Genomic DNA, 12,158 nt, shown 5'->3' on the forward strand with positions numbered 1-12,158 from the left:
TGCGATCACACCTGTGTGACGGTAGGTTATAGACAGAGATGTATAGTAACGAAGTAGAACTACTTAAGTACTGTACTTAAGTACCGAAATGCGGTATCTGTACTTTCCTAGAGTAGAATTTTTTTCTCCTACTTCTACTTTTACTTCACTACATTTTTTCGATGATTTCGATACTTCTACTCAAGTATTTTTTTTTTGTACTGCATAGTTACTCGTTACTTTTAAAAAAATTACCACTGCCAGAACAGTAGATGGCAGGTTGCATAAAGTTCAAAAAAATGTGTATAATGTCATTTGTAAATCAGCGCATACGAAAATAAAGGCTGTGTATAATAAAAGCTGCTATACCAAATCTTTCCAATAAAAAGAAAATATGAAACAAACAAATAAATGGTGCTACAGCGCTTAAAGTGCATCAAGAAACTACTAACAAACACAGGTTAATCATTTGAATAAATCATTTGAAATAATAAAAACAATATGATGTTCAAACTTTTGACTTATTTCTTTATTAACTACATAACACAGTACTTGTACTTCTACTTTCAGTACTTGAGTAGAAATTTTTTTTCAAAACTACTGGTACTTTTTACTTTTAGTACTTAAGTAGAAGCCGCATGGAGCTCCAGGATCAAACTTCAGGCTTTCCGTGCACGCGCCCGGGCCTTCCCTAGGGAGCGCGCCCTGGGAAGTCCTGCGTTCGCCCCTTACTGTCCCTCTCCCTTATCTATCCAGCGCAGCCACGGAGCGGGAGCGCGCATATCCGAAGGGCCCTTGATTGGCTGGGAACGGCGTGCGCGCGCACCGAGCTCGCACTTCGCAGTTATTTGGGAAGAACGAGGAGGAAGAAGGAGACGGAGCCCCGGGGAGGAGGAGGGAAAAGTGATGGCGGCTCGGTGAAAGGGAGCGTAAGGACCACTCGTTGGTACCGAAGACTCCCCCCGGCTCACAGGTTGGACTGTTCCCAGGCGGCGGGTGTTGTACGGGACGGATCCAACGAGCGCACCTTGGCAGGGGGGAGAGGACAGAGGAGAGTTCAGGTAGTTGGAGAAGTTTCCCGCATGTTGTGAGGCGGACGAGGCGCCGAGTTCTTTGTGTGTGGAGGAGGAGGGGGACTCCCAGCTCGGTTCCCGCTACTTCTCCGGGCTCCGGGACACATATTGGGGTGTGTGTGCCAGCTCACCCGGTCGGGTCACTTTCTACTGCGCTTTGGAGGGTGTTTGTGGAGCTGAATGAAGGCTTCCGGGACCGAGTCTTCACTGGAGGACTGCACCCCCTCCCTCCTTATAGGACCAGGAATGTTTTATGGTGTCACTGGAGGACTGCACCCCTCCTTTATAGGACCAGGAATATTTTATGGTGTCACTGGAGGACTGCACCCCTCCTTATAGGACCAGGAATATTTTATGGTGTCACTGGAGGACTGCACCCCTCCTTTATAGGACTAGGAATATATTGTCACTGGAGGACTGCACCCCTCCTTTATAGGACCAGGAATGTTTTATGGTGTCACTGGAGGACTGCACCCCTCCTTTATAGGACCAGGAATGTTTTATGGTGTCACTGGAGGACTGCACCCCTCCTTTATAGGACCAGGAATGTTTTATGGTGTCACTGGAGGACTGCACCCCTCCTTTATAGGACCAGGAATGTTTTATGGTGTCACTGGAGGACTGCACCCCTCCTTTATAGGACCAGGAATGTTTTATGGTGTCACTGGAGGACTGCACCCCTCCTTTATAGGACCAGGAATGTTTTATGGTGTCACTGGAGGACTGCACCCCTCCTTATAGGACCAGGAATATTTTATGGTGTCACTGGAGGACTGCACCCCTCCTTTATAGGACTAGGAATATATTGTCACTGGAGGACTGCACCCCTCCTTTATAGGACCAGGAATGTTTTATGGTGTCACTGGAGGACTGCACCCCTCCTTATAGGACCAGGAATGTTTTATGTCACCGGAGGACTGCACCCCCTCCTTATAGGACCAGGAATGTTTTATGGTGTCACCGGAGTGGCCCTGGAGGAGGGTGGCCTGAAAGGGGCCACTGATGTCAGCAGAGTGGCTCGGCCAATGGGATTTGTCATAATCGCCAGCATCAGGATTGCCAGCAGTCCGCCTGTCACTATGGAATGGTCCCTTCCATCCATAGTGACCCCTTCCATCCATAGTGACCCTTCCATCCATAGTGACCCCTTCCATCCATAGTGGCGGTGACATCTCTGTGTGGGAGCTAGAAGTAGGGATCAGCTAAGGCGTATTCGGATTATCCTAACCCACCTGAGTGATCCTGCCAGGACGCTGTCACTATACTGGGCCAATCATAAGCAGCCAAGGTATTCCCAGGGTGCCATGGGTAAGTGCTTCAAGGCAGGAAATAATTCCGCCGCTTATGATTGGCTCAGTACAGTGACAGTGTCCTGGTGGGATCACTCAGCTAATCTGAGCTCATCCCTACCACAGAATAAGGATGAGCTCAGGCTTACTTTGACACAAGTCCCTGCTGGGTCCTCCTGCCATGCAGCTGTCAAGGCAAGCGGCCAATCATAGTCAGCAGAGCCATGCCCCGCCCTGCATCTGCACTCCTCCAAGGGGCAGCAGAGGCACGCCCCGCCCTGCATCTGCACTCCTCCAAGGGGCAGCAGAGGCACGCCCCGCCCTGCATCTGCACTCCTCCAAGGGGCATGGAATGCCTTTGCCACCTATGATTGGCTGTCCCTATAGTCAGTGACCTAGCAGGATAGCTGTCATGTCTGCACACACCTGAGCTCATCCCTGCTACAAAGAGATAGGCAGGGCGGCCTCAGCGATCCCGTCACTGCCAGTTTAGCAGCAGAATTGTCCGTCTGACATCGGCTTTAAACTGGCCATCCATGGAGTAAGTCTGCTGGTCCCTGATGAACAGTCTTCAGTTTACACACTGGTGGCTCCTTCCAGCCTGACATCCTTCCATTGAAAATTAAGAGCAAGTAGGAAAATTGTCATCTTAAGTGTGTGCAGCCAATCAGATGCTTCCCCTGCACTGCAAGGGTTAAATGAACATTGCCTAGGGTGCCAGAAGTAAGGACTTTTACCCAACTTATCCCTTGCTCCTCTGGATCGTGGTCAGTCCCTTCGGCATCGCCGTGTATAATACACGGCTATTGGCCCTGCATTGTATGTGATGAGGTTGCAGTGCCTTGGAGAAGTGTCTGCAGGGGTCGGTCGCCCCGTGTGGAAGGAGCCTGCAGGAGCTCGGTGTTAGGAAAGTGGAAGCCCCTTTCTCTGGTAGCCTAGCTATAAAGGAGCCTTAACCCTTGCAGTGTAAGGGGAGCGCCATTGTAAGAGAGAATTTCTTTTCCCCGGTGTTCAGCTTTAACGGGGCTCGGATATCCCTGGTGGGCAAAGCTTGATGGACTATTGGTTATTAGGCTACTTGGCTTTCCTAAGCCTGAACTTTGTTATTGGTTTCTGTAAAGCTGCTTGGTACTGACAAAGTGACATTTATTTTCTCCATTTTGTGTAGTAATATGCCTGGAAGCACGCAGGCTTGGGGGTAATGAGGCTTCGGAAAATGCTGTCAGTCACTCTGGCAACCAAACCGCTTTGTAGTGAAAGTGTCGCCTAAATGTCACATGAAGAACAGGTTGACCACGTGTTCTGCAGCAGTAAATTTGCTTACAATGCACCAAGTCTTTCTATGAACTCATTTTGTTTTTCTGACAATGAAACCTTTTTATAAACCTTCGTTCACATTGAATGCAGATTTGTAATTTAGCTGAACTCTCACGATTTCAAACCCGCGTTTCAGTGTGAGTTTGGGTGGCAGTTCATGCACAGATGTCTATTAAAATCGCCCCCAAGGTTGTCCAAAAATAGTGCAGGAAATGGTTACAGCGCGTTTTTTTTGTTTTTTAAATTGCTGCTATATACCTTGTATCAGAGCGCAGCTTTGTGCTCCCGTGACCGGCTGCCTCTCTCTCGATCGGATAGCTACAGCGGGATGGGCTGAGAATCCCCTGCTGACATCAGTCAGGAGGAGAGGTGGAGAGGCCGCCGGTTACGTGAGCGGCGCTCTGAAATCAGGTATAGAACTGCATGGTGTGTGGTGTTTTTATTTTTTACAGACAATGCAGTTCTATACTTTGATTTCAGAGCGCTGATCAGGTAACCGGCCGCCTCTCTCCACCCTGATGTGAGCAGGGGGATTCTCAGCCCATCCTGCTGTAGCTGTCAGGTTGAGAGAGGGGAGAGATGGTGGGTCATGTGAGATCAGAGCTGCGCTCTAAAATAAGGTATAAAGCGGCAACTTTATTTTTTTTTAGCACATACAAGGGCACCTCACATTCTAAAACAGAGGATTGTAAAGAAAAGTAATCTTAGCAGCAGGAGGGAAGGGGCCGGCACTGACAGGAGGGGGTTGAGGATAGAGGAGAGCTGCGGATGACGGAGGCACGTAAATTGACGGCGTCGGGGCTCAGCAGCCATAATAAACTGTGGTCAGTTTACAGGGGGAAGGGCAGAACCAGGCAGGATCAGCCAGGTATTTTTATCAAACCCTTTAAATGTGTCTGATATAGGATGAGAAAAAACAGGGTTCCTCCAGAGGGTACCAGGTGTAACTTGAGCAATGAGTAAATTCTGCCTCTCGGATAAGTTCCCACTGACGCTATTGATCTTTTTAGTTATCTACAAGGGGGTTTTTATCCCAATGACCATCACACTAAAGTATCATGCGTTGTAGATCCAGTTATTTTTAGCAGGGGTTCCCTGAGGCCAGAATGACATTTCAATGGTTCCTCTGTGTAAATAAAGATTGCCTTATATTTGTCCTGGTGACCATTTTCTGTAGGACTGAGCCTAGGTTCACCTTGCCGTGATGCAGCACATTGCATGTGATATGCACAGGAATCGCACTGAATTCCAGTGCAAATTGCATGCAATGTCTGTGCTGTGCAATCTGAGCCGCCATTTTGTATGGCGCAAATCGCACCGCATCTGCACCAAAATGGCGCAGGACCCTTTTTTTTTTTTGCCGAATAAACACCCATGCGATCCAATTCAGGCAACCACACTGCGTTTTAGAAACTGTTTCGGGGTGTCACATTGTAACATTGACACCCGCAGCAGATTGCATGTGTTGCATGTCTTTGTGTTGCGGTAAACACACAGGATTCGCTGTGTTTCCCGCATCGCATATATGTGACTGAAGCAGGGGGCCGAAGGCCCGTACACACGTACCGATTGTCGGCCGTAAATATTCGGCCAACGTCCGATCGGCAGATTGTCAGCTTGTTAGTATGATGCTTCTGACAACCGACTGCGACTTTTCGGCCGAACAAAATCTGGTGTGCATGCTATAAAATATTTGTAGACCAACAAAGAACGGCCGATTGTTCGTCAGTCAGTACAGATTTCGGCCGACAAAAATCTGAGAGAAGAAAAAAACACACGGAAAGTAAACCATCACATGACATCACTTGCTGTTGGCCAACAAAATTTGTGTGCAGTCTTTTGCACTTTTCAACCAACATGACAGCACTGGACAAAAGACGGCCGATCGTTCGGCCGACAATCGGTGCATGTGTACGAGGCTTTAGGGAAAGTCTGAGCTGTCACCAGAACAGGAATAGAGGAGAAATCTTCCACTGAGGACACATGTTCCACTGAACGATCTGAAGTTGGATTTTCCCTCACTTCCAAGAGATTACATGTTGCTTTCTTCTGTGTCAGGAAGGAAGGTAAATCTCCCCAGTAGGCACAGATGGTGACATAAAAGCTAAAGGTGTTTTGGCATTCCTCACTCAATCCAAAAAAAGAGGAAAACATCTTGGCTTCAGATATCCTTTAAGCTGGGAACACACATTACAATCTGATTGCACACAATTATTTTGATTTGACAGACGCCATGCAATGTAAAGGTCAAGCCATTGCATCTGCTTAACCTTCATGGGAGATTGAAAGAAGACTTTTCTGCTATAGGAAAAAATGGATGGGACAGGGTGGTGCATGATGAATTGCTAATTGTGGGGACCCTTTCTCTCAGAATGAGGGACACTTGGCCAGTAGGTAGTTTACTTTAAATCCGATAAGCCTTTGTGCTGCGTAGGTGTTTGTACATTCTCCTTTACATTTACCATCTGATTGTAATGTGATCAGCTTCCATCAGACTAAATTATTCCGGAACTAGAAGTTCCAACTTGACTTGGTTGTCTCTAATAGTATGTCATCCTGTCAGTGTTACTTGGTTTGCAATTTTTTTTTTTTTTTTTTTTTTTTTTTTTTAATGCAGGTTTGTGACTTTTTTTTGTAAGTGACTACTTTAGACTATTGAAAAGGGCTGTCTGCCCACTGGTTATATTTTTTAGTTTTGACTAGATGAAGGTAGGTTTTACCACCAACTACTGTTAGTATAGATTCTAATGCTTGTGTTCCTGGGTTCACTTAGCTGCTTAATGCCTAGTACACACAATCAGAAAATTGGATGAAAAATACCGCTTTCGAAGCGTTTGTATGATCTGTATGAGCTTTTGAGAGCCAATCACAACAGTTCATGCATCTGAAGGGACAAATGCAAAGTGCTTTCTCGTACGATAACAGAATGATTTTAATTTAATCAGTACAGTATTCGTCTAAAAAAAAATCTGAAGAGCAAGACCATGCATGCTCGGAAATAAGAGAATACATTTCAATACAATCAAACACATTTCATCACTTCCGAAGTTGTGTTCTGTCCTACGAGAATTTTTGTAAATTTAATAACCGATTTTTGTTTTCAATGTGAGACTAGCATGCAAAAAAAGTCATAATTCGTCCAATATTCTCATTGTATGAGGCTTTAGGTAATTATTTATTTTTTTTAAACATTATACTTTTAGACCCCATTCACACTAGCGCGACTTGTCAGGCGACTTGGTCGCCTGACAAGTCGCGGTGGGTCGCCCGCCATTGATTAGCACAGGACCCGTTCTAATAGGAGCGACACAAGTCGCTCCAACTTAGAAAAAGGGTCCTGTACTACTTTGGGGCGACCTGGAGGCGACTTGCATTGACTTCAATTATATGAAGTCCCTGCAAGTCTCGCCGAGGTCGCGGTGCACGCTGTGCACCGCTACTTCACAGGTCGCCCCACCAAGTCGTGTCGCCCCTGTCTGAATGGTGTCTTATAGACATTTAAGCATTTGGAATAAGACTTGGGAATGCAGCACCAGCAGCTCTGGGTAAATATTAGTGCTTGTCTACAGGATACCTAATGAGTGATTCAATTCTGTGTGTGTATACACATAAATTGTAGTGTTGGGTGGACTGATCCTAGTAGCTACAGCATTTAATATGCCTCCTTGCAGATATTCGTTTTACTGCAACCCTCTGTGACGTTCTCCTAGGAGCTTACACGTGTGTTTAAAAAAAATAAAAAAAGATCATGGAAAATGTTCTGGCCAGTTTTTCACTTTTTTTTTTTTTTTTTTCCCTCTTCTCTTTCTTTCAGCAGATGGTTGTCTTGTGGCAATGAAATTAGACAGACGGCTGAGCATGGACGGAATGATTCATTGCTTGGGATTTCCCATGAATCCTGCACAGATCTAATTCCTATGATCCCTGTGGCCCATGTGAAAAGGGGAGCGACCTTTGTACATTTTCTCAGACAGGCCTTTTTTGTGATCTGAAAATGATGAAAACAGAGGGGAAAGGGGAGAGGAACCTAAGAAGTGCTTCTCCACACAGAAATGCCTACAAGTCCGATTTCCATGCTATCAAATGTTCTTTTGATGGGATGAAACCAGAGATCTCCCCGAAGCCTGCTTCTTTAAAGTCTAACGCTAATGGAGCACCAGCTGACCTCACCCGAGGCCGTGCCTCATATGGAAACCGCGTTCACAAAATCAAGAACATGTTTATGCAGATGAGCTCAACTCCAAGTGATAATCAGAATGAAAGTAAACTTATAAAGGCTGAAAATCCTTCTCCTCCGACAAACACTTCTGTTGTAAGTGTGCAAAAAAATAACGCCTTAAACGTTAGCCCTGATCTACCTGCGCAGGACAAGGTGGTAAAAGCAGGCGAGGATGGAGACTTGGACAAAGCAGCCCTAGCAGAGAAGTTTTCAGAAACTAGGAAGCTCTTCGAAAGAAATCTTAATAAGCAAGCCACTTTTGACAAGTCTTCCCCAACAAAGGAAGAGAAAGGGATCCGATTGGAGCGCAGACATGGATCTGTTGATGTTGAGAGTTCTTCATCTGATCTGAGCCCCAATATTGAGTCCTCAAAGATGACCAAGTCCTCATCAGTGGAAATCAGTCAGATCAGTCATCGGTCAACATGTTCGTCGTCCTCTTCCTCGTCTCTAAATGCTGGACCAATTAGCAAGAGATTGGAAAGTTTCCTTGCTGACAGTGAAGGGGAAGAATCTAGAGACCTGTCCAAGACTGATGAGATTTTATTTGATACCACTACTTCTTCAGTCCCCTCTAACCACTTGACCTCGCTGAATGTTACAGGAGTAAATAATAGCGAAGGGACCACAAATGTTGTAGCTGCTGTGGAACAATCACTAGTCAAGACCAAGAGCCAGGACTGTGAAGAGAACGCAGAAAGTCCTGTTACTGAAGAAGATGCTGAATCCATTCAAAATAACAATGCATTCCCAGACAGGAAGTCATGGGACGCAGAGCGCCCCATGGCTGACAAAACTCAAACTGAAATGGTAAGAGCCGAGCTAGTGGTATTACAAAACGAGTCCTCTGAGAGCGAGGAAGATGCTGACCTACACGATGATGTATTTGATGATATAAAACCCCTCTATTCTCAGCCATGTGTTAATGGTAATCAACAGAAGGTAGAGGATAGTTTAAAAGATGAACGAGAGATCAATGAAAAAAAAGCTGATGAATTTGAATTTGGCACAGATATCACTGAGAAGGCCGCAGAGGAAGCCATAGATGATGCGGATAGCGATGATGAGGAAGAAGGCAGTGAGTCTGAAGAACAGAGTGACAAGAATAAAAATAATTTGCTGCGATACTCCTCTGGAGCTTTTGGTATAGAAAATGCAGCTTTTGATGATGACCAAAATACAGAAACTGAGCAGCTAATAGCTGATAATAAAAAACTATCTGGGGCCGAGGATGAGGATTATGATTTTGGCAGCGATTATGAGGAGGTACCTGGTCTCTCGGAGGGGGAAGATCTACCTGTTAGAAAAGTCAAGTTTTCTACAGCTCCAATAAAGGTATAGTTAATGATTTTAGTAATTTTTTATTTTATTTTTAAAAAAATATTTTTTTTTTTTTTGCACTAGCCATTCTTGATTTTAAACGGTTTTAAAATATTTGGTTTGTCGTGTTTAAATTTTTTGTTTTGGTTGGTCCTTTTGCAAGACATTGTTAGGACCTATGCCCATGGGCTTTAGTCTTTTGAAGCTAACCAATTACAGCCATAAGAATGCACTCAGGTGCATTGGTAGAAAAATGCATGGGGTTTTGATTTACTATAACTAGAGTGCAAAATCTGGTGCAGCTGTGCATGGTAACCAATCACCTTCTAAAGGCTTGTACCCACGATAAGAACATCGAAAGTACAATTTTTTTTTCCGAACAATCTGTCAATTTTCGGATCGTTGGTATTGTGCTTTCAACAGCCTATTCTGAATTTTCGGACAACACACTGAATGTGTAGGCTATAAAATTTTTATCATACGTGAACATGTCTGATTTTCATTTAATTTAGTACAGTTTTCGTTTGGAAAAAATCGTAAGAGCAAGGCTACGCATGTTTGGAAATTAACACATACAAGACAATTCAACACATGACATCACTTGTGAAGTTGAATTCTGCCGTACGAGAATTTACAACAATTTTAATTTAGAAATTTCAGTCAGGGTGGACTACTTGTTCCAAAATTGTGATACAGAGATTGACGTTGCCAAAGTATTCAAATTGTACATGTTTAGAGTAGGCACTGATTTGGGTATAATTAAACAAGTAGCAAAGTCTTTGATCATCTAGGCCAGGGATTCCCAAAGTACGGCCCTACAGCTCTTGCAGAACTACACATCCCATGAGGCATTGTAAAACTCTGACATTCACATACATTACTAGACATGATGGGAATTGTAGTTCCTGAACAACTGGAGGGCCGTAGTTTGGGAATCCCTGATCTAGGAAGTTTATTGCACCCAACAAAGTGGAAGTAAACTCTATAATACCGACCTCTCCTCTCCTTTAATGGTCCAACATCCCTTGTATGATTTTTACACGGCTTCTGGGTGCCAGGCTGCAGGTTTTTTTTTTTTTTTCTTGCATGGCTGCTGTGCATGTGCAGGTGTTACGTCATCCCAGGACATGGGATTTTAGCCAGACTGCCAGCAGACAGGTAGGTTTAGATTTGGTTCTTTTAGCAATAAAAAGCCAGCCCGCTCGCATTTTTTACAAAGGAAATGTTCCGCTTTTAAGGGAGGGCTTTTCTAGATGACATCCAGTACACCTGCCACTGTTAGCACAACAGAGGATGTTTGTCTATCATCCTACTATTCGTGGAGGTCAATAGAAGATTTCTATTGATCTCTGAAAGAAGGCAATGAATGTGACTGTGACCACCCACAGTGTGCTTGGTTGCAAGGGATCAGCCTTCAGTTCATTATAGTTGCTGGTGATTGTTACACCTGGAGAGAGAGAGATAGATATATTTCTCTTTTCTACTTCGGCAGACTTTTTTTTTTTTTTTTGGTCTTGACAGGAGAAAAATAATTGAATAAGGTGAGATTATTTCACCTCCTTGGCGGTATTACAGAGTGTGGCTCGGGGTTCATTTTCCGTACCAAAAGCAGTAACCCTGAGCCACACTTAGGATTACTCCAGAACGTTACTCACCTTACCTGCGCTTGCCTGCCATCTTCCCTGCCGTCCTTAGTCTCTCCCCGCTCTGTGCACGGCCGATTGCCGGATGATGCCTTTCCGGTTCCCTCCCTGCGAGCGTTGCGACGCAGGGGGTGGAACCGGCGGCAAATTCAAAAGTGTAAAAACACTAAATGACATGATACAAAGCTATGATCCTAACGGATAACACTGTATCATGCCATTTCAGCACATGATTGCACCTGGTGACTTTTCCAGTGCCCTGCTTGTGCTTTGTGCCTGGAAAATTTTGAATGATCATGGTATCCAAAAAGCGTATTTTTTTTTTTTTTTTGGGCAAAAGTGCTTTTAGACGAACTGGAAAACAGCGTCGCCGAAACTGAGTTACTTGAAGAACTTAGCAATTCGTGGGAAAATTCATCAACCGGTACGGAAAGTGACGACAGCGACGATTCTGAGGTCTTTCTGGCACATGGATACACACATGAGCAGCACTAGTAAAAAAATAATGCTAGTAAATAATTGATGCTACATTTAATAGTGTCCATCAAAAATTCCAGTTTTGTTGGTTTTAGGCATTAGATGTAAGGCTGTGCATTCTTAACCCAGGTGCTTGATAGGGCATAAATGTGATCCAACCCAGCCACCACACACTGACTCTTACCAACGGGTAAAGGTGTACACAGCAGTAAGCGGTTAAAACCCCATTCACATGGACTAAGCAGCTAGGGACTTCCACAGTACGAAATCGCCACCAATCCTGAGTAATGATAACTCCACAAATGGTATAATGGACATCCACAGTACAAAATCTCCACTAATCCTGAGTAATGATACTTCACAAATTGGTATAATATGGGACCTGAACCTCCGGTTAATGATTAACCTCATACATGTGAAGAGAAACCAAGAGGAAACCGCCCATTGCGTAGTATCTCAAAACACTTTTATTATAAAAGCTAGACATGCACTCACCATAAAAAGAAGGCATCAAAAGCGTATAAGCATGAGAACATAGGAACATTGTCCAGCCTTGGGTTACAACAAAAACATGGCCGACTTCTGGGTGTGACGTAGGTGACGCTTGGCAAGCCCCCTCAGATGCGTTTCGTCACTACGACGTCTTCAGGGAGCTTAAACCTTCCAGTGTTTGAGTTAGCTGCTGGTGTCCTATAGGGGGCACAGGTATGTTTTTTACTGTGTCTTTCTGGCATATAGCTTGTGGAATTTGGGAAGTATATCAAATGATTCTTCACAATTTCCAATGGAGCTATGTGCTAGAAAGACACATCAGAATTGTCGCTGTCGTCACTTTCTGTAC

At 44.6% G+C, this 12,158-nt stretch overlaps 1 protein-coding gene across 5 annotated transcripts in view; it reads left to right on the forward strand.

The window, feature by feature from the left end:
* The first annotated feature begins 756 nt into the window (after nt 1-756).
* Nucleotides 757-12,158, forward strand: part of LOC309557535 (neurabin-1-like) — a 224,713-nt gene continuing 213,311 nt past the window's right edge. The window contains exons 1-2 of one of the 5 annotated variants that reach the window (XM_082260296.1): nt 757-1,040; nt 7,473-9,212. In XM_082260296.1, the coding sequence (XP_082116422.1) occupies nt 7,653-9,212 (1,560 nt within the window). In that variant the 5' untranslated portion in view covers nt 757-1,040; nt 7,473-7,652. The remainder of the gene's footprint in view (nt 1,041-7,472; nt 9,213-12,158) is intronic. The other 4 variants (XM_082260292.1, XM_082260294.1, XM_082260293.1 and 1 more) reach the window with 4 other exon arrangements.

This window comes from Pelophylax lessonae (assembly GCF_965119305.1).
Source record: "Pelophylax lessonae genome assembly, chromosome: 6".
Taxonomy (NCBI): Eukaryota; Metazoa; Chordata; class Amphibia; order Anura; family Ranidae; genus Pelophylax; species Pelophylax lessonae.